The following is a 24,576-nucleotide window of genomic DNA, read 5'->3' as shown; positions in this document are numbered from 1 at the left end:
GTAGAATAGACACTCACTTAGGGGTGTCTCGTTCATTTTAGCACCATCCTAGCTGGCCAGGCCACGTTCGAAGACGCACAGACCAAATACTTCCGGTTTACTGTTGTTCGTCTCGAACGACGACGTTTGTAGTTATTTTTATATTTGGGACATTTTAACCGCTCCAAACACTACGTGACGGGTGGAATTAGAAGGTTAGTCATCTTACGACTCAACATTAGAATCGATTGCGCTCTGGTAATTGTATGTTTTATATCTCTAGATAATATACGTAAATGTCATGACCCTTTGTCAAATGTTGTGACCAACTCTGTCACGGTGACCTTTTTTTAATGTTGTCAGTGCGTCTTAAAATGGACGTCCATGGTCGTATTTATGGTATGGTAACTTGTTATTCCGTGAAATTTCCCGCTAGTCTGCAAAGCCCCGAGGATGGTACCTCTATTGATTTTTTTGATTACATAACCCCACGGGCGTGGTCAACACATCTAACAAGACGAGTTGTGAATGAGGTTTAGGGTAATTCACGATATAATAATAATAATAATAATAATAATAATAATAATAATAATAATAATAACTTTATTGCATCCTTAGAAATACAATGTTTCTATCAGTTAATAGCACTAAAGATTAGTTGTGATAACTACTACTACAAAAAGAAAGTTAGTTGTTAAAAAAAAAAAGATAAAGCAAGTGTTACATATCAAATGGCATTTTTATTTCTTGATTGAAATGCATTATGAATATAGTTGCCAATCTTTTTTATTATTACATCATCTTTTGAAGTCATCAAGAAATTAAATTTCTGGAGATCATCCTGGGTTTCTTGTGGAAATATAATGTCTTGTATGATTTGTTGGCGTATTACTTTATATTGTGGACATTTCATAACAAAGTGCAGTTCGTCTTCTATTTCATTCTGTGAACATTGTTTGCAAATTCTATTTTCAGTAGGTACTTTTGGTTGCATATGTCTCCCTTTTTCTATTGCTAAAATGTGATTACTAGTTCGAAATTTTGTCATTGAAATTCTTTGTTTCAAATAATAATACAATAATAATATAATGTACAGCTTACAGATATACTAGTAGCTTATCACGATTTAAAAATCCAAGAGGAAAAGTAGATTACAAAAAGTAGGTTAGTCAGAGATGAAATTAGAACAGGCTGGGGGTAGGTGAGTTGAAGGTGAAGTTAGGGCACAGTCCCTCTATGTGATAGAGGGACTGTGGTTAGGGTTAGTACTCAAGTAGGTGAGTTGATGTTTGTGTTCATGCATTGGAGGAAACAATGGTTTGCACAGATTAAGAAGCGTTCAAACATGTTAGGAATATACAAATCTCGATACTCAGTGCAGTAACCAGGTATACACATTAGTTCTATCATAAATTCAGAAATTGCAGATTGTAGAATAACAGGAAGTAGTACCGAGTCTCACTGTGACAATGTCCCTAAATGGGCTTGTGTTGATTGCCGTGTAGGAAATGGCATTCTGGCCTTTTGGACATACATGTATAACCCAAGCAAAACATTCACACACACTTTGTTAGCCCGTTCCAAAGGTTAGACCGATCTTAAAAGTGAGTCAGATTTAACTGTCTTCTAGTAGAGTTATTACTAATTGACAGTGTCTGTAACTGGATAGAGGACATAGATAGTATTGAAGGGTTTAAAAACGCAATGCTGCCTGTAAAAAGAGAATTCATAGTTAAAAGTGAGTATAGTTTTGAAAGAACATTTGTGAGTACATGAGACATGGCATGATATAGATTTGGAAAATATTTAAAATTAATTCAAGCATACTAACAAACTCTAGAAATAAGAAATAAATTTGGATTTTGATAGCCCAAATTTACAAAGTACCTCTTCCTTGTAACCATTTTGCATTCAATGCAAATTCAACAGTCTCTGTGGTTAGCAAATATGTTGCAGGTCGGCCATTCACCAAAGCTATGGCTCTACTAACGGGTTCAGCATAACAAAAATAGTTGTACAATGTAGAACCTAAACACGATATTGATGTCTCATTCAATTGTGACTGATCAATCGTATTTACTTAAAAAAAAACTTGCTGGATATATAAGGTTCCAGTGTACAGTATCATTGTCGATCAGTTTCAAAGTCAGTCGGAAAACAATTTACATTGAAAATCATTTCGGGGCCCAGTAATCAGGAGTGCGTCATATTAAACACAGCACTATACTGTATATAGGGCTATTATTGTATACGATTAAGTCATCATGCCTCGGCTGGCTGGGTGCTTAACAGTTTAAATTATCAAAGATACAAATATAACTATGGGCAACATATTGATATTCTATTCATGAGAGCTGTGAATATTTTAGAGATTGTGTCACTTGGTTCTAAACACAATAGAGGCATGATGACAAGTCTGAAAGTGGTTTACTTGAAAATCATGCAAAAATAATTTGACAGGGCGTGAGAGGCTTTTTATAAAATATGGGTAGGGTTGTAGATTATAGGAAAAAAAATGATCATCCTATAATCTGACTTTCAGTACAAATATAAAGATGGCGATACTCCTTTGGAAAATACTTAAAAATAGCTTAGAAGATCAGCTAATTTGCATAACATTGTATTGTTTTAATCATCTCTATTGTATTCATTGTTATGATAAATTGTTTGTATTTTTTATCCCATGTCTATAATGTCCTGGGAAGAACCCTGACAGTGATGTACATCCCCAAAACATTTAATGTTTGATTTAATTTCATTGAAAAACAAACCTTAAAGGCTTTTTAAACACTTACTTTGTTATTTGCTCTTAAAGTTTCTACAACCAGCCACTGGTACAGGAACAGAATATAAAACAGGATACAATGAAATATTGCATGCTGAACATATGTGATCATATGCAGTATACAGCGTTACTTCCAGATTCATATTGTGAAATTACACTTGGATGCAACTTACTGCAAATAAGCCTAATTTTTTAATGATGTGTACCGGTCATCAGCATATCTCACCCAGTACGCAATTTTCATGATTAATTTCTTGAAATCATTTTCCATTTTTCACGTACATTTATTTATGTTAATATACACTATTTATTTGAATATTACCATCATTCTAAATAGCTTTGATTTTTTAAATATTTCATGCATTAAAATTCAACATTTTTTTGCTATACATATATAATCAACATCAGTGTACATGTAGTACACATACATGTAGGTAAAGTTGATACAAAACATAACATAAATACTTTTCTGCCAAATTTTTATTCATAAAAAAATCACGATTAGCAGCTTGTCTTCTCTTTATTATACAAATATTTCTTTCGAAGTAAATCTTGAAAAAGAAATAATTAAGATACTCAGATTTTGAAAAAAATTGCAAAGCCAATTATATCCATTTTCCTTCATCAACATGCCAAGATTGATTCATCATTGATATCTGCTAAAGAATTTCTGAGAAAAGGCTGGTAACATACGTATACACATGAACACAAAAATGGATGGGCAAAACCCAAGTTAATAGAATCCTTTTTCAGGCTATGCCTAATAAAATACAGTTGTAGCAATAATGTTGCAAAACCAGACTTTGTATCACTAAAACATTCATATGCACAATATCGTTAAACCATATGCCATACAGTATAAGCCACTGGTGTACTTTGCATCTAATTTTTGTTAAGCCTTCAACAGAATTATATAATTATATCTCTTAGTGTAGACATCTGTGAGCATGGACCCCCACACCAGGCACAACGACTCTGGATTTCCACAGATAGATCTTAGCAACAAATTAATCATAAAAGTACAGCTCGGTGACGACATACGACGAATACCAATCCACAATGAAGATATCACATATGATGAATTATTGTTGATGATGCAGAGAGTGTACAGAGGTCGTCTTAATAGCAGTGATGAAGTTACAATCAAGTATAAAGACGAAGGTATGTACTTATTCATTAAGTACTTATAAGCTTGGAACAAGAAACAAATTAGGTCAAAATCACTGCATTTATGCTTGCCACTGGAGAGTGTGTTGAATTGTTTGAATTTGTGTGAGCAGGGAATACCATACTTTTTTGAATCTGATGTTGAAGGTCAAGATTTAATACTTGTATGCTGTTTAGCCCATACTGTAGTTGTCTGGCTATACATCCAGGTGGTCTTTTTCTACACTTGCAATGAAGGCTTGAAAAATAAATGTCTATTGTGAAAAACACAAAATAGCCATGACAGCAAAATAGGTAATTTCGCGCTCTGCCTTCAGGGTTACGCTGTTTACGTAATTTACATTTATGTTTCAAGATATTTTATCAGAATCGTAACAGTCAGCAAGTCTACAAAATATTAAAGCAGAAACTGTAGTTCTTTTTTTAGTCCCCGTTCGGACGAAGTCCGAAAATGGGGACTTATAATTCGGTCTCCGTCCGTGCGTCTGTGTGTCCGTCCAGAGTCATATCTCAGAATCCCTTGGACCGATTCCATTCATTCTTTGCATGTGCCTAGTACTTTATGTGAGACATATGCACATGCAGTGCTTTAGCGATTCGATTCAAAATGACCGACTGGCAGCCATCTTGTTTTTTGAAAATGTTGCATTTTGGACATGTTTTGTCAGTTTTCATTCAAATTTAGTACATAGATCATACATGTTAGGATACATGCCCCTGACCGTCCATGAGTTCCTGAGTCTGTCCGTCCATCTGTGTGTCCGTCTGTCAGTCTGTCCAGAGTCGTATTTTAGAATCCTGTGGACCGATTCCGTTCATTCTTTGCATGTGCCTAGTACCTTATGTGGTACATATGCACATGCAGTGGTTTAGCGATTCGATTCAAAATGGCCGACTGGCAGCCATCTTGTTTTTTGAAAATGTTGTATTTTGGACATGCTTTGTCAGTTGTCATTCAAACTTGGTACATAGATTATACATGTTAGGATACATGTCTATGACAATTTATTTCGCAATTGGATCAAAGATGGTCGACTGGTAGGCATCTTGTTGTTGTTTTTTATGCGGTATCTTGGACGTGCTCTGTCAGTTTTCATTCAAATTTGGCACATACATGTACTTTATACAAGTTAGAATGCATGTCCATGACAATTTGTTTCAAAATCTGGTCAAGGATGGCCGATTGACAGCCATCTGACTTTTTGGCCTTACTACTTCCACAATTTATTTACCATTTTCATTCGTATTTTGCATATCAGTGTGTTTCATAATCAGATCAAAGATGGCCGAGTAACGGCTGTTTTTATTTTTGGCCATATTACTACTACACGGAACACGTGTTTTGATGTAAATAAGCAATCTGTTGTATACGCCACTTGGAACTCAAGTTTCAAGGACACGCTCGCGACAACCCCTCCGCTTTAATATGACAAGCTCAAAGGGAACTTTCAAAAATTTAACGGGGACTGTGTCATTTTCAATGACTTGTTGAAATACATCATGGCCCTGAAAAGGGCCGTTTGATTTGTTAGTTATGTTTTGACCTCCGTGTATCCGTGCATGCGTCTGTGCGTGCGTCCGGACATGTATCTTAGAAATGCCTGGACCAATCACAATCAAACTTCACACATACATCATACATGATATTATACATATGCACATCAATTTGTTTCACGATCTGATTCAAGATGGCCGAATGCCGGCCATTTTTGTGCTAAAAATCATCAAAATCAAGCATTTCTCGGCTGGTTACAGATGGATTTTGTTCAAACTTGGTATATACATTAGACATTATGGGACCTTGATGCAAATAATTTTGTTTTTCAGATAACATTCAAAAATGGCCGACTGGTGGCCATTTTGTATTAATGAATGTGGTTCTCGTGCCATATCTCTGACTTGCTTTCACTGATTATGTTCAAATTTTAAATATTCATTATACATCATGTCATAGATAGACAGATATATTGGTTTGACGATCCTATTCAAAATGGCCAAATGGTGGCCTTTTTTGTGCTAAACAATCATCAAATATCAAGCATTTCTGGCATTTATGGATGGATTTCGTTCAAACTTGGTACATATCTTAGAAATTACAGGTTCCTGATGCACATCATTTATTTTTCAGATCGGATTCAAAATGGCTGTCTGGCGGCCATTTTGTTTTAATGAATGGGGTTCTAGACCCATATCTCCGACTTGTTTTGACTGATAATATTTTCAAATTTGAAATATTATTTATACATCATGTCATAGATAAACATATACATGTATATTGGTTTGACTATCCTATTCAAAATGGCCGAATGGTGGTCATTTTGTGCTAAAATATCATCAAATATCAAGCATTTGTGGGTGGATTTCTTTCAAATAGGTAAATACATTAGACATTACGGGTTCCTGATGCTCGTCATTTTATTTTTCAGATTGGATTCAAAATGGCTGTTTTAATGATTGGGCTTCTAGAGCCATATCTCTTGAATGCTTTGACTTATTATAATTAAATTTTATATATTCGTTATACATCATGTTATATATATACATGTATTCAAAATGGCTGATTTTGAATGCTGTTCCAGAGCAATTTCTCTCAATATGGACAAGTACTTGTTTGACGATCAGATACAAATGTCAATCATTTTAATGTTAAAAAAATCATATTCCTGACATGGTTATATTCCAGCTATATTACTATAAACAAAACTATATATCTTAAATTTGATAACTAACGGGGACTGTGCCATGCATGGCTTGTTTTTCCTTAGAAACAATTCAAGCAAATTTTGCAGTATTGAGAGCTGCGAAGCAAGTGTCGCATTCGTTTGGCTTAACGTCATCGACAATGAAATTAATGTTGCAATATTGTAGTAACATGTACCTGCATGGGAGAATGGTTGATAGCATGTTGTTTTGGCTTTATATAATAATTGGTAGCAGCTTGCGAATCCATAACTGGGGCCAACAATTTTGCAATGTCACGCTGATGACTTGACCTCTATGATGAAACACTAGTAGTGATGTCATTCTTAACCAATCAATAAACCAGATGCTTTGCACGCGATCCAATTTTTCTTGTCTCTTTATTGTGGTTAGAGATGCCAAGCTGACAGACAGTAAAATCCCTGGATTAAAAGTGCAAAAAAGTTCAAATTGTGTGCGACGACATCGACTGTTGATCTGGTACATTTTGTATTTGTCAAATTTTAGTTCATTTTGAGTTCATGAGTATTGGGCGTTAATGTAGTGTGGATACCCTAATTCAAATGATTCTTCACTGTTGATTTTAATGGAAATATGGAAGGATCATGTGCGTAAGCGTCCTCCAATGATAAAATCAAACATGGAAGCCCCCAACCCCTAAACAGTTTTATGGTAATACATGTACCTCCCCCCAAAAAAACAGTTACCAGGACCTCCCAAATGATACTGGATAATGCAGTTCCTCCTCCCTCTGAACAGACACTGGATAACACCCCCCTCCCAGAACAGATACTGGATTTTCTTTTCTTTCTTATGTGTGAATCTTCATGCAGAATAACATTCAGAGAACAACTAATAATGTACTAATTTATTTAACTATTTTTATTATTTTCAGATAATGATTTAATTACAATAGGTGACAACCCTGATCTTTCCTTTGCTATTCAATGTAGTCGAATTCTTAAAATCACATTATTTGGTGAGTAGTCTCATATCAATGTGTTTTTACAAATGAATTAATCATGTGAAGCTGAATCTACCAGCTTTTGGATCCCCAAAAAATTCTTTTACATAACAAGCAATTACACGCAATATTTCTTTGAAACCATAGCATATTTGTTGTTACATGTACTAGTATTTAGATACTTAAATAATGATATATTCGGCTTTTGTCTTTCATGAAAATGTCCTGGACTGTCCTGACATGCATGGCCTTCCTGAGATGTGTGTCTGGCAGGCATGGCTTTTCTGAGATGTGTCTCTGCCATGCATGCTTCCCTGAGATGTGTGTCTGGCATGCATGGCTTCCCTGAGATGTGTCTCTGCTATGCATGCTTCCCTGAGATGCGTGTCTTCCACGCATGCTTTCCGCAGATGTGTGTCTGCCACACATGCTTCCCTTAGATGTGTGTCTGGCATGCATGGTTTCCTTGAGATGCGTGTCTGCCACGCATGCTTCCCTGAGATGCGTGTCTGGCCTGCATGGCTTCCCTGAGATGTGTGTCTGCCACACATGCTTCCCTTAGATGTGTGTATGGCATGCATGGCTTCCCTGAGATGTGCATCTGTTTTGCATGCTTCCCTGAGATGTGTGTCTGGCATGCATGCTTCCCTGAGATGTGTGTCTGGCATGCATGGCTTCCCTGAGATATGTGTCTACCATGCATGCTTCCCTGAGATGTGTGTCTGGCATGCATGGCTTCCCTGAGATGTGTGTCTACCATGCATGGCTTCCCTGAGATGTGTGTCTGGAATGCATGGCTTCCCTGAGATGCGTGTCTGGCATGCATGGCTTCCCTGAGATGCGTGTCTGGCATGCATGGCTTCCCTGAGATGCGTGTCTGGCATGCATGGCTTCCCAGAGATGCGTGTCTGGCATGCATGGCTTCCCAGAGATGCGTGTCTGGCATGCATGGCTTCCCTGAGATGTGTGTCTGGCATGCATGGCTTCCCTGAGATGTGTGTCTGGCATGCATGGCTTCCCTGAGATGTGTGTCTGCCACGCATGGCTTCCCTGAGATGTGTGTCTGGCATGCATGGCTTCCCTGAGATGTGTGTCTGGCATGCATGGCTTCCCTGAGATGTGTGTCTGGCATGCATGGCTTCCCTGAGATGTGTGTCTGGCATGCATGGCTTCCCTGAGATGTGTGTCTGGCATGCATGGCTTCCCTGAGATGTGTGTCTACCTTGCATGCTTCCCTGAAATGCGTGTCTGGCATGCATGCTTCCCTGAGATGTGTGTCTGGCACGCATGCTTCTCTGAGATGTGTGTCTGGCATGCATGGCTTTCCTGAGATGTGTGTCTGGCATGAATGCTTCCCTGAAATGTGTGTCTGGCATGCATGCTTCCCTGAAATGTGTGTCTGGCATGCATGGCTTCCCTGAGATGTGTGTCTGCCACACATGCTTCCCTTAGATGTGTGTATGGCATGCATGGCTTCCCTGAGATGTGCATCTGTTTTGCATGCTTCCCTGAAATGTGTGTCTGGCATGCATGCTTCCCTGAGATGTGTGTCTGGCATGCATGGCTTCCCTGAGATATGTGTCTACCATGCATGCTTCCCTGAGATGTGTGTCTGGCATGCATGGCTTCCCTGAGATGTGTGTCTACCATGCATGGCTTCCCTGAGATGTGTGTCTGGAATGCATGGCTTCCCTGAGATGCGTGTCTGGCATGCATGGCTTCCCTGAGATGCGTGTCTGGCATGCATGGCTTCCCTGAGATGCGTGTCTGGCATGCATGGCTTCCCAGAGATGCGTGTCTGGCATGCATGGCTTCCCTGAGATGTGTGTCTGGCATGCATGGCTTCCCTGAGATGTGTGTCTGGCATGCATGGCTTCCCTGAGATGTGTGTCTGCCACGCATGGCTTCCCTGAGATGTGTGTCTGGCATGCATGGCTTCCCTGAGATGTGTGTCTGGCATGCATGGCTTCCCTGAGATGTGTGTCTGGCATGCATTGCTTCCCTGAGATGTGTATCTGTTTTGCATGCTTCCCTGAGATGTGTGTCTGGCATGCATGGCTTCCCTGAGATGTGTGTCTGGCATGCATGGCTTCCCTGAGATGTGTGTCTGGCATGCATGGCTTCCCTGAGATGTGTGTCTGGCATGCATGGCTTCCCTGAGATGTGTGTCTGGCATGCATGGCTTCCCTGAGATGTGTGTCTACCTTGCATGCTTCCCTGAAATGCGTGTCTGGCATGCATGCTTCCCTGAGATGTGTGTCTGGCACGCATGCTTCTCTGAGATGTGTGTCTGGCATGCATGGCTTTCCTGAGATGTGTGTCTGGCATGAATGCTTCCCTGAAATGTGTGTCTGGCATGCATGCTTCCCTGAAATGTGTGTCTGGCATGCATGCTTCCCTGAGATGTGTGTCTGGCACGCATGCTTCTCTGAGATGTGTGTCTGGCATGCATGGCTTCCCTGAGATGTGTGTCTGGCATGAATGCTTCCCTGAAATGTGTGTCTGGCATGCATGCTTCCCTGAAATGTGTGTCTGGCATGCATGCTTCCCTGAAATGTGTGTCTGGCATGCATGCTTCCCTGAGATGTGTGTCTGGCACAAAAATGGAATTAATTTTTCCACAATTGAATATAATTTTTAGTCGGACAATGTTTTATGCAAATGCTTTAACCAGAAACCCACATACAAATGTATTAAATATTGAAAGTATATTTGCTGACTGTATATTCACTAGCTGATGAAAACAACATGTTGCTATTGGTCAATATGATGTTTGAATGACACACACAGAGCACTTTGGAAAGGTGAATTAAGTCGCTAAATGTAAAATGCACAAACATAAATTATTTTTTTATATCTCCCTAATTTTGACTGCATGTACCATCAGGAAAATCAGGATAAGTGTTCTCTCCGGGAAAATAGCATACATACATGTAGAGTATCAACTAATTTGCATAACACTTATGTTAATCACCCAATTATTGTTAAATTTGATGTATTGCTTATCAAAAATAGAGTTAGGACTCCCGAGTCCCATCCCATGATTTCTCGGGAGAACCCTGATGATTTTTAAGATAAGGATATGTGAGTGGTGTGTTATGTGATCTCAAGTAAATTGAAAAATAATCGCATGGATAGCGAGGCAGTGTTCTCCACAATTCAAAATAGCTGGTGGGTGGTCTAATTAGCATAAATTTTGCATATTAATTTGCATATCATTTACATACAACATTCTAGCATTTATTTCATGAACTGCAAGTTACAAACAGATTGGTTAATATCAATATTTACAAAATGCAAGGTTTGAAATCAGTGATTTATACGTTCTCAAATCATTTTGTGTTCATGAAATGTAATGTGATAGAGTAACGAAGAGCAAGTACAAAACATAATTGAGTTATAATGTAGAAAATATACGAGTTAATTTGTCCCCGAAGCCAAAACTAACGATTTGTCAAAATAAAACCCATAACATTTTTATTTGTGGCATCACTACTCACCCGTGCCGACGGGCAGTACGATACATTTAGACATGTACGGTCAGCTACGACATGTTGCGTTTTCACACAGAGTCGTCTTTGAATTCAAAAAAAATGTTAGCAATCGGCAAAATAAAAGAAGCGGCTATGTCCTCAAAAGATTCAACATAAAAAAATCAATAAATTGAAAAAAGTATGTGGAAAAGATAACTAAAATATTATTCAATTACAAATACTCGCGGTAAACTAATCCAGCAGCCGTGTTTGATGTTTTTTACCGCTTTCCAAATTCAATACACGAACACCTAGAATGCGCTGTTCCCCTACATGTATGCAACTTAGATACTAAATCGTTACAGCGCCAACAGCGGTGGGTGGCCGACGGTCGCTGAATGGGGTAGACCAAAAGGTCATCATTTTGCCTTCTCTATGCTGTTTTTTTGTTTAGGCTTGGGAAGAACAATGCAAGCTTTTTACAAATAATTTCAGCTGGATGTACGTTGGTGGGCGGGTCTTGAGAGTAACTAGGCGGCCGTAAAACCTAAAACCCCTTGTGGAGAACACTATGAAGTGTTCATGCACTTTTCCAATGTAGACAAACCTTTCCAATGTGTACTGTAATGTCATTGGTTAGAAATGTGTTCGATTGATGTGTATGTAAAATTGAATTTTCATCAGCGTATCACTATACAAACACGTCAATGTTGATACCTTTATCTTATCTTGCATTGACCTCTGCTACATGTACATGCATGTACACTGATAACGGTCACAATTTTCTATTTTGTAAAATCAAAATCTTGAAATCATTAAATTTGTTTTCAGAAGCTTTAAAAAAATATATATATGACAGGGAAATCAGGGGACAATTCAGTCACAACCATGTTTATTTCTTATTGTAGTCTGCATGCTAACCCAAATAATGTGCAAGCGTAATTTTAGCCTAATTCATTGTCCAGGATTCAAGGGCAGCAAGATATCTATTTACATAACAATAGAACATAATTTACATAATATTATGTAGATTATTCAACTAATGCCTTCATTAGATAAATTCTATTGTTTTTTAAAAGTCTGGTAACTGTGTAATCATTTTTCAATGATGCCTGGGGGAAAACTGATAATTACTATTTTATATTTCAGTAAATGGTCAACCAAGACCCCTGGAAAGCGATCAAGTTAAACATTTACGTAAAGAGATTACAGATCTTCGCAATCGTCTCAATCAATTACTGGATGATTTGGAACCCCCTAGTTTACCTAGAACAGCAGGTAAAAGTTCCCCTAGCAAAGCCAAAGATGATTTAAGTGGCCCCATATTACAGTCATTTCAAGTGAACAAAATAAAAAATCAAGGTAACCTCAAAGCATTTTATTTTTCAAAATATTTTTTCTGCATGTGTCTGTTTCTGACCATAAAGAAAGCTAAATTGCACTTGCAGAGGAAATGAAAAACTGTTGCCGACTGACTTAGATTTCTTGTGTCTGCATGCATGTTTGTTCAATGGTCACTGCCATATTTTTATTTACCTTGAGAAACATGAAATGACCTTTGAGGGCGCTATTAATTGTAACTTAGCAGTCTTTATCTACAATATTGAGGGCACTATTAATTGTAACATTACAGTCTTTACCTACAATATTGAGGGCACTATTAATTGTAACATTACAGTCTTTATCTACAATATTGAGGGCACTATTAATTGTAACGTTACAGTCTTTACCTACAATATTGAGGGCACTATTAATTGTAACATTACAGTCTTTATCTACAATATTGAGGGCACTATTAATTGTAACATTACAGTCTTTATCTACAATATTGAGGGCACTATTAATTGTAACATTACAGTCTTTATCTACAATATTGAGGGCACTATTAATTGTAACATTACAGTCTTTACCTACAATATTGAGGGCACTATTAATTGTAACATTACAGTCTTTATCTACAATATTGAGGGCACTATTAATTGTAACATTACAGTCTTTATCTACAATATTGAGGGCACTATTAATTGTAACATTACAGTCTTTATCTACAATATTGAGGGCACTATTAATTGTAACATTACAGTCTTTATCTACAATATTGAGGACACTATTAATTGTAACATTACAGTCTTTACCTACAATATTGAGGGCACTATTAATTGTAACATTACAGTCTTTATCTACAATATTGAGGGCACTATTAATTGTAACATTACAGTCTTTACCTACAATATTGAGGGCACTATTAATTGTAACATTACAGTCTTTATCTACAATATTGAGGGCACTATTAATTGTAACATTACAGTCTTTATCTACAATATTGAGGGCACTATTAATTGTAACATTACAGTCTTTACCTACAATATTGAGGGCACTATTAATTGTAACATTACAGTCTTTACCTACAATATTGAGGGCACTATTAATTGTAACATTACAGTCTTTATCTACAATATTGAGGGCACTATTAATTGTAACATTACAGTCTTTATCTACAATATTGAGGGCACTATTAATTGTAACATTACAGTCTTTACCTACAATATTGAGGGCACTATTAATTGTAACATTACAGTCTTTATCTACAATATTGAGGGCACTATTAATTGTAACATTACAGTCTTTACCTACAATATTGAGGGCACTATTAATTGTAACATTACAGTCTTTATCTACAATATTGAGGGCACTATTAATTGTAACATTACAGTCTTTATCTACAATATTGAGGGCACTATTAATTGTAACATTACAGTCTTTACCTACAATATTGAGGACACTATTAATTGTAACATTACAGTCTTTATCTACAATATTGAGGGCACTATTAATTGTAACATTACAGTCTTTATCTACAATATTGAGGGCACTATTAATTGTAACATTACAGTCTTTATCTACAATATTGAGGGCACTATTAATTGTAACATTACAGTCTTTATCTACAATATTGAGGGCACTATTAATTGTAACATTACAGTCTTTACCTACAATATTGAGGGCACTATTAATTGTAACGTTACAGTCTTTATCTACAATATTGAGGGCACTATTAATTGTAACATTACAGTCTTTATCTACAATATTGAGGGCACTATTAATTGTAACATTACAGTCTTTATCTACAATATTGAGGACAACTACCGGGTACTATAAACTGCTTAATTTTCACTGCTAGGAATATTTCACCATTTGATAATTTTTATAAAGAAGATGCAAGATAAAATTTTGTGAAAACTACGAACACTCTGATTTTCACAACAATGTGTCTCTTGCATCATTAAAGTGGTTCATAGCATAATACGTCATGGGTGCTGAGGGGTTTGCTTGTATTTTGCATGTTTCCTTTAAATGTTTAAATTTTCAGTTTTTTATTTCATGGAATATATAATATTTTTGAAACTCAATTTGATCTTTGGATTTTAAAACCATAAACCTCAGTAATTATCCAGGTTAAATAAAATGTTATAGAGTGTTTTTTCTTTCGTGCATTACACAAATCGAGGAGATTATCTTGTGTGTACCAGGTACAAATCAAAGTACAGTTCATTTCAAAATTGTAGCAAGTTTTGATTCTGCAATAATTTGTTTTGTTGGTTGCGGTATACCACTTTCTTTCATTTTGAGGCATATTTTTGTTGGAGCTACAGGTGGCCAACTACTTCAGTCAGACACTTGTTTTACACCAGTTACTGTCTTCTACTTTCTAAGACTCCCTCACTAATAGGAATCGCCTTGTCTGAGTTACTGCTACATTGATCCGACAAATAAAGTAAGTGTATTGTTTCTGAGATAGTTTATTTCATTATATTTCTGATTGCCAGAAACAGCGGAAGAGGTGCATGCTGGGCCACCTAAGCAGCAGAATGTCATGAACATGGCAGACACGGCTGCTTTTGATCCATATAAACAGAAAGAAAGTGCTCCACCTGAAGCTGTATTGCAGTCATTTGGAATTAAAGACACCGAAGGTGGGTACAGTAACAATGGATACTCCACAGAGAGGGTTGGTCTCCTGCAGTAAAGGTGGTTACTAATATATGCATTACCGGTACTGCTGGTAGCTACACTAGACTACAATTTGACTTGTATATGGATTACCTGTACTACTGCACTATTACTAGACTAACAACAGTCAGTCATACCTAATATTAATCCATTATTATTAATAAATATTGTGTATAAATGAAATAGGCATGAATAAATTGCGAACGCCAGGACAGGAAGTATGGAGTGCTATTAGGTACGACCGACTGTCCAGGGCTGCAATTCACTGGTAAGATTTCTTACCAGATCTTGGTACTTTCATCTGAAAATGAAATGCCTATCATTTTATCGTAGCCAATCGTAAAAAAGGTCAGGGATCACTATAGTGGGTTGCTCACGACTTACTCAAAATTTGTTTTGACTGTACGATAGGCGATTATTCAATCGCAATAGCAGTTTTTGATCTCATGACACAAAACAATCTTGACGAATGCATTATTTAAGTGCTGGAATGTTTAGACTACCATGAAATTTTTGGCAAGGAATATCAGCGAGACACTATGGCAAACTTAATAGAGGGGAGAGATGTGTTCGTTAGCGTACCTACGGGAAGCGACAAGTCATTGAAGTTGGACCTTTTTGTTTGAATTTTCAATGTTTTGGAGAGTTTGGACTGCACCCCTAATCGATCGTGATAATTGTTTTGCCATTGATTGCTCTGATGAAGGAACAAGTAAATAACCTCACTGAGAAGGAACTGGCTGCCATTTATATTGTAGATAACAAACTTGACACTGAATAAATTTGCATACATTATGTTAATATAATTTATTTTGTGACATCAGCATCAACTATGAATTATTCATATCAACTAAAATCCTGCAGACAGGGACAGTCTCTCAGGACTAAAAGTCCTCGCTTGAAATGGTTCGCATATCTTAACGAACACCTTCAGCGTTTGAATATCTTGGATACACAATTACATTAGGCCTGAGGACTGTTGACAGTCTACACTATTACTAATGTTAATAGACTTGCTACACAAACATTGACCATTATACAATGTACCTATTTTTGGCAAAGTTTTATGAATTATTATCTAATAAGTGAAGACTTACCTCCATACACAAGGTCAATCTCTGCCTATGGCTCTTTGCGAAGACTTTCACCTAGATATGTACATACAAGGTGAGGCTGCTATACAGCAGAGAGGATGACAGGGTGCATGCATGGATGAGTTCACAGCAGATAAGATGACAGGGTGCATGCATGGATGAGTTCACAGCAGAGAGGATGACAGGGTGCATGCATGGATGAGTTCACAGCAGAGAGGATGACAGGGTGCATGCATGGATGAGTTCACAGCAGAGAGGATGACAGGGTGCATGCATGGATGAGTACACAGCAGATAAGATGACAGGGTGCATGCATGGATGAGTTCACAGCAGAGAAGATGACAGGGTGCATGTATGGATGAGTTCACAGCAGAGAGGATGACAGGGTGCATGCATGGATGAGTTCACAGCAGATAAGATGACAGGGTGCATGCATGGATGAGTTCACAGCAGAGAGGATGACAGGGTGCATGCATGGATGAGTTCACAGCAGAGAGGATGACAGGGTGCATGCATGGATGAGTTCACAGCAGAGAGGATGACAGGGTGCATGCATGGATGAGTTCACAGCAGATAAGATGACAGGGTGCATGCATGGATGAGTTCACAGCAGAGAAGATGACAGGGTGCATGTATGGATGAGTTCACAGCAGAGAGGATGACAGGGTGCATGCATGGATGAGTTCACAGCAGAGAGGATGACAGGGTGCATGCATGGATGAGTTCACAGCAGAGGATGACAGGGTGCATGCATGGATGAGTTCACAGCAGAGAGGATGACAGGGTGCATGCATGGATGAGTTCACAGCAGAGAGGATGACAGGATGCATGCATGGATGAGTTCACAGCAGAGAGGATGACAGGGTGCATGCATGGATGAGTTCACAGCAGAGAGAATGACAGGGTGCATGCATGGATGAGTTCACAGCAGAGAGGATGACAGGGTGCATGCATGGATGAGTTCACAGCAGAGAGGATGACGGGGTGCATGCATGGATGAGTTCACAGCAGAGAGGATGACGGGGTGCATGCATGGATGAGTTCACAGCAGAGAGGATGACAGGGTGTATGCATGGATGAGTTCACAGCAGAGAGGATGACAGGGTGTATGCATGGATGAGTTCACAGCAGAGAGAATGACAGGGTGCATGCATGGATGAGTTCACAGCAGAGAGGATGACAGGGTGCATGCATGGATGAGTTCACAGCAGAGAGGATGTCAGGGTGTATGCGTGGATGAGTTCACAGCAGAGAGAATGACAGGGTGCATGCATGGATGAGTTCACAGCAGAGGATGACAGGGTGCATGCATGGATGAGTTCACAGCAGAGAGGATGACAGAGTGCATGCATGGATGAGTTCACAGCAGAGAGGATGTCAGGGTGCATGCATGGATGAGTTCACAGCAGAGAGGATGACAGGGTGCATGCATGGATGAGTTCACAGCAGAGAGGATGTCAGGGTGCATGCATGGATGAGTTCACAGCAGAGAGGATGACAGGGTGCATGCATGGATGAGTTCACAGCAGAGAGGATGACAGGGTGCATGCATGGATGAGTTCTATATTGCCTTACGTTTTTTTTGTTTTTGTTATTTAGATGCAAGACCAGTTTCTCCAACTGATAGTAATTCTAGTTTAGGTTCATCTGCTAGCCAACAAATTAAACAACAACAACAACTACAACAGCAGCAGCAGCAACAGCCTGGATACACCCAACAGCAGTCGTCCCAACAGGCTTATGCACCAACACAGCCAGGTAAACTGATATATGTGTGTATCATATGAATTCAATGAAATAATAAACATGCTAGTAATATATATCCCAGGAGTACTGTACTCAAATCCAAGAATGAAGATTTCATTCAGTGTCTGGTTTACGAATGTGTATTCTGTTGTTTTTTTTTTTGCACATTGCATGATGGGTAAAGTTCAACAGAAAAGACATCAAGCAAAGTACAGCTCATTCTAGACGTAATAAATGTTGTGCATATTTATATTTATGCTACATTTGTATCTGAGTTGGCTTTTATTATGGCCAGTTATTATTACTTTATTATCATTTTTGTTATGCCTTCACAGAAAATAAACTTCATTTTTGGAACATCACACTAAGTTCTGACATTCATTCATGTGATAAAGTTGAATCAAACAGATTTAAGATACAGGGAATCGACTTCAAACTGGTTTTCACAAAGTCTAAACGAGTAGAAAAAATATCAAAGCTGCAGTCTTAACAAGGAGAAGTGGGCAAGGTTTCAATATTGTCACTATGTTTTTATGATATCACTTTCGTTTAGTGAATTACATGTTGAAGTTTATTATTCAGTTTTCTTGTATGAATTATTTTTGTTAGGACCAGCACCACAGGCTTCACCAGCCCAAGGACAGCAACCTGGTCAGTATGGACAGTCACCTGTGCCAGGACCACAGCTAGGATTCCAAACACAATCCACACCCCAACAAATGCCGCAGCATCCCGGACAGCAGCAGCCACAGATACCAGGACAGCAGCAGCCACAGATACCAGGACAGCAGCAGCCACAGATACCAGGACAGCAACAGCCACAGATACCAGGACAGCAGCAGCAACCTGGTTACCCAACAGCAACCCAGCAGCAGTATACTACTCAGCAGCAAGGCTATGGTTCTTATCCACCCGGCAGTCAACCTCAACCGGGTCAAGCATATGTTCAAAATCCTTCCTATACACAGTCATCTCAACCCCAAGGATACAGCAGTCAAGCTGCTGTACAGCAACCATATGCTAACCAACAGCAGTACCCACCTGGAAGTGTGGGAAACCCATACGCAAGAGGGTTTCCACAAACACAGAGAGCGTATCAACAGCCAGGACCTGGATATAAATAAATAATCACTCCCCCTCCCTTCCTTTGTTTCGCATACATTACATTGTGCAAACACATGTATGCATGAATCCTGCTTATTTGCAGGTTAATTATCAAAATATAAAACTAATACATTCAAATATAGTTTAAAGGGACACATTCTGTAACTGACTTGGCACATTCTCATTGGGACTCCACATACAACAACACACCTGTGTTTTAAATATAAGTGTACATATACCATAGATGGATTGTTTGGCAATGCAGTCACCTAGCTGACACATACATGCACGCACCATTGGAATGTAGTATACTGCCCTCAACTGGAGAAAGTTGAACTTTTATTGGGAAGTAGTAGACATTGAACCAAGAGACTGTCTACAATGCATTGCAACAAGAAAAAAAGAAAGAAAGAGCAAAATAGCGAAAGTTTTTTAGTAAAAGTTGAATAAATCAGGGTTATATTATACTGTGCATAATTATAATCTTATTGATTGTTGTCATGCAAAACGAGAAACAAAAAAATCATTGAATATCAATGTTGAAGAGCAAAGTATAATTTCATTTGGAATAAAAATGAATAACTTATTTGCCTTGCATGTGTATGGGTTGCTATGCATAGTATGGGACCCAAACTTGTGTAATTGAAAGTAACTGTTTTTCAAAATCGTGCCATGATGTTAATGAAAGCAACATACTATGTGGTTAACTCTGATGCATTTTATGATGTGTGTTCCTCTCTGGAGCCAAGAGTTGCAGAATGTGGCCCTTTAAGTTGCATTGAACAGAGTTATTACAATCTCTCGATGTGTTCAGTCTGCATGTGATATCAACTTGAACTTTGCTGTTATAGGAGGGAGTGTGCTTTCCAATGTATGAATCGATATGAACAGTCGCGCTTTATTTAAATTAACAAGATTGTGCTTTCTGGGTAGGGCTGCAATTTATTCATCCGTGTATAATGTCTAGTTTAAATGCTGCCCATGTACTTAATATACAGTAGTTACTCTTGTCATGGATATTAATATAGTACGGTAGCTGTTATGTGTTGCTTCAACTATTTCAGTAACATTCTGCTAGCATCGCCTTGAACGTCCCGAATCATTCTCTGCCACGGGCAAATTTAAATATTCTGATATTTTAAGACATATATACGGTGAACGCTTGGACATCTATAGTGATACTCAAAAACAGAAGAAGAATAGATTTATGTGATTTATTGAAATCCTCGCACTAAATTTTCCACGGAAAGTGCTGGTACGGATCCCTCACGCCATCGTGCTCAAGAGCGGGCCTACTTTTGTGTTAGACAGTGTATTCATGGCTATTTGAATTTTGACTTGAGGATACGTTTTTAAAAAAATATATAAATAAAAAACAAAACTGAGTAATATAGCATATTTGAAAAAATGTGTAATCCCTGGTATTGAGGTGTAAAATGTCACCTGTGGCAGAGACTGAATCTGGTTCTTCAACCACGCCACCACCAATATCTAAAATCAGAAAAAAGGCTTGGAGAATGTTTCAGTATGTGTGATCATTTCTATGAGTAAAGTCATTCTTGGTATAGCTGGATGGGTGTTGGAGTAGATAGTAAATTATGTTAATTTGCAATAAAATACATATTTAAAGTGGTTGATTATTGGATTCTACTCATTACATAATTCTAAGTATGAATTTCAGTGACCTTGTTTTTTGAGAATGTCTGTAGAACTAAAAAATGGTTCTGAACACAGTAATGTAAGTGTATGCTATTATAATCACACTAATCAAAATGTTTTTATGAATTAGCTTCTAGATAAGTTCAAGATGTTTGTAAACTAGTGTCCTATACAACAGGGTTTAGAGATGTTACCCATCTAATAGGGAATCATGATGGACTATTGAACCGTTAAAATCAGAACAGCTGAGAGCCCATACAGCCTGGGATGTCTATCACTATGACTTTTATATATACTCCTTCTTAAATCAAAAGTAAAATTCCAAATAAAAAGCAGATTTTTGGTGTAATTCTTGTCAATGAATCCCTTTAATGGAGAGAGTATGATCAGAGTTTATTTAACATTGGATGAATTAGTCAAATCTCTAAATGCCCTTTCATGAGTGACAGGAACTATGTCATACCACAATAGCACTTTGTTGATGCATTTATTGCAACCACTTAGTACACTAACACCAGTAATGAGAATGTACACACTTTTTGGGTCTTAAGGTAGCGAGACTTATTTGTGTTGAAAATAACGATTTTCACATTTATTTATTAATTGATGAAATGCACTATAAACTTTCATATGATAAAGTCAACATAACATAGAATGCCATGTAAGTTGGTTAAAATGTATATTTTCTGAAGGGAAGCAAGGCAGCCTCAGTAGTGTTTTCCAAAATCAACAATACAGGTTTAATCTGTGTGCCTATAAGTTTCAAAGATAAACTCAAGACAAAGCAATATTAGGATGTGTTATCAGTAGCTATCTGACACACAATGAGTGTTTCCAAACATTCGAGTGGTTTGTCTCCGCCCCCGTTTGTTTCACAGATTAGTCATTTGCATATGAATGTGTCAGACACAAGATCACACAGCCACTGAAAAAAATCATTGATTTTGGTGTTTTCATATGCCGAATTTATCCAATTATAGCTATCCCATTCCTTTATTTTTTTGGTTTCCAATAGCCTTACACATTTGGATGCCCCTACACATGGTAAAACAGACCTTGATGGGAAAACAAATTGATTGTGCCGATAAACAAGCTTGAAAATCTTTGCTGTTACTTCATGGACGTTTTCTAGGAGTTTATGTTTTTCAAAATACAAGGTCTTTAACAAAAAATAATGTATACTTATTGTCGTCGGATTAACACCAAATTTTCACAGCTTTAAGGTGACAATGAGAGGAACTTGAATGTGTTCAGACAAACTATTTCATCGATTATTTACCAACGAGTTGTGGTTTGAGTTGGGGGCAATGTGACTAAAACAGTAATTGAAATTCAGCACACTATTTTTTAAAACGCGTTGCTTGAATAAAACTGACCAGACACATTCAATTTACCAGACTATTGAACAACTAGGAAAAGTGAAAAAAATACTTCTTATCGCCAGTGTAAATGCGTAATTATTTTTTTTACAGAAAAAGTAATTTTTCACCTTTGATTGAGTAACGCGTCGTAGAATGCAGATACGGGCATGCAAAATACACTTGTGAAAAGCTTGAAGTCTGGCGATTCTAAAAATATATACTTTCCCGGGTCTATTTGTAGTCATTTAGTCACAATTAGAAGATGAAAACAAGTATGCAAATAATAGTCTCGCTACCTTAAGTCTTAGCATGGATTTAGAGTTTAGCTTATTAGCCATGCAAATGTATTCAAATGTCAAAATTTATCATACTCCTGCAAAGATCCCCTGGAACTGAAAGTATTTGCACTCCTGCCTATGTGTCTTTCACAGTCTTAGAAATACATAGATTTCAGACCAACAATGACTTGTCAATTAAATTAATTATAATTACCATTATTGAAAAAGAATACAACTAATTTTGCTCTGAATGGTTGAATAAATTAAATGAGCCTTACCTATATAAGTTGATTTGAAAATAAACACACGAGTCTGATCTGCCAAGCTACAAACCTTGATATTTGGCACTGCATTGATTTCAGTTTGGGGTACGAGTCAGACAGTTTTTGTTCAGCATTAGGAAAGTTCTTCTTAGTTTCAAATGATACCCATTTACTAGTTCATTAGTCCCCGTGCAGGCGCAGCCTGAAAAGGGGAGTATAGTTCTATATTTCCAGTTTTTGGCCGTCCGGTTTCCTTTACATCCCTTACATTTTCTCAGAAATTCTTCAGCAGATATCGATGAAACTTGGTAGGTTGATGAACAAGTCTCTGTTGAATATGCACATAATTTTTTCCAGATCTGAAAATCCTAAGTGGGTTTTTTTCATGATTTTTATCATAAATTACCTCTCCCAACAACACTGAGAGAACAACTGAGCATGCTCAGAATAAATAATTAGTTTAGATTGTAATGCTAGGGTTTTGTGACATTATGACCTTGATCTGAATCAGTGACAGAAATGGACCAGTCTTGAAAAAAAAAAAGTGGTCATAAATGTTGTATATTATATCTTTAAAATTGCATTCCATTATAAAGAGCCATCACTGAAATACCGGGTCACAATGTTGACGATCAGTGAAAACACTTTGCAGTTACTGTTTATAAATCTTGGCCAGGCACATTGACACATGTGGTATAAAATATAGCTTCAGTTCAAACAATTGTAATATACAAAGACCTGAATTAACAAAGAAGTCAAGTTGTTATCAAATGTACATCAAAGTTTACTCAGATTTATGAATGCAGTTTCTTGAGCATGTATACATGTATGAGACATAGTTTGGTTGTACTTGTGTATGAGATTTTGGACCTGGATCAATGAAAGTTTTCAGTTATCAGTACAATACTAGATTAAGGAAAATCACTTTATGATGAGTTGTACCCACATAGAGTACATATTAATTCACCTGTTGCAGATGTTCCATGTATTATTTTAATATGAGTATTGTATAATTAAATGACGGAACTGTGACATTCATGTCTTGTTTGTACTTAAAGGGTGGTGGTCGTCACGCAACGCGTGTTCGAATTTCATGTAAACAAACAATGTATTTTACACGCATTGTATACATCGCTATGAGTCCCATATCGAACAGGACACGGCGCGGCGACGACCACCGCCTTTTAACAATACCTGTTCACAAAAAAAGACTTTGTCAGAATTAGGTTGTTCCCAATTGGTCTAAGTGAAAAGTACAACTTTTCCCTCACTATTTGAAAATGGGACAATTTCCAGATATATAAGCTGGTAGATGCATGATCACTACACTAAATAATCTAAGCAGGTGATTTGTGTTTGAATGTAACATGTAGTTCACTATGGTACACATAAATCAGGTGTGCTTCCATTCAGTTCATTGTCGTATACGAAGGAATTACAGAAAACATGTATGCTGTGACAACACAGAGCTGCATAAAACTTGCCAAATTAGCAATATCATTCTGACAATAACGTAGGGCCTAAAACGTTTACTTGAACTATGACCCCAAACAAGCTGTTAATCACAACATTGAGCTTAGAAACTCATTTTCACTTATGGACTCTGAGGGCGCAATTTACACACATATTCATCATTTTGAAATTTTTACACTATTCGGGAAAGGTTTATTGGTCTCATACTAAATCCTTTAGATCAGAATATTAGTATAAACTTAAATTTTTTCAAACTTGATAAAAACATTCTGTATCTGCGCATGATGATGTGTACATTCCACTGTTGCGGTCTAATTTCATAAAGCTAAAAGTACAAGTCATTGTCAATGACACGTCCCCGTTCTGTTCATATTTGAGTGACATATGCATTCAAATTAGATCATGACCGAAATGCACCTGCATATGTACAACACATTGTAATAAATCTGAACAAAATCCATCCATGCATGACTGAGATCCGGTTCCAGAATTGTGAAAATACGTGATTTTGATGCATTT

General features: G+C 37.6%; 1 protein-coding gene across 5 annotated transcripts; it reads left to right on the top strand.

The window, feature by feature from the left end:
* The first annotated feature begins 49 nt into the window (after positions 1-49).
* On the top strand, positions 50-20,655 carry LOC100368317 (uncharacterized). Of its 5 annotated transcripts, none has more exons than XM_085505618.1 (7): positions 50-194; positions 3,695-3,925; positions 7,527-7,610; positions 12,218-12,346; positions 14,902-15,042; positions 17,773-17,931; positions 18,529-20,655. In XM_085505618.1, exons 2-7 carry the CDS (start codon positions 3,712-3,714, stop codon positions 19,041-19,043), a joined length of 1,242 nt encoding a protein of 413 aa, XP_085361744.1. In that variant the 5' UTR covers positions 50-194; positions 3,695-3,711; the 3' UTR covers positions 19,044-20,655. The 5 variants fall into 5 exon arrangements, with proteins under 5 accessions (XP_085361744.1, XP_085361743.1, XP_085361742.1 ...); XM_085505617.1 differs by having other exon boundaries at positions 14,896-15,042; XM_085505616.1 differs by having other exon boundaries at positions 12,218-12,430.
* The last annotated feature ends 3,921 nt before the right edge of the window (positions 20,656-24,576 follow it).

This window comes from Saccoglossus kowalevskii, chromosome 11 (genome assembly GCF_978046115.1).
Source record: "Saccoglossus kowalevskii chromosome 11, keSacKowa6.1, whole genome shotgun sequence".
Lineage (NCBI taxonomy): Eukaryota > Metazoa > Hemichordata > Enteropneusta > Harrimaniidae > Saccoglossus > Saccoglossus kowalevskii.
The sequence above is the reverse complement of the archived record's forward strand: the minus strand, read 5'-3'. Positions and strand labels throughout refer to the sequence as shown.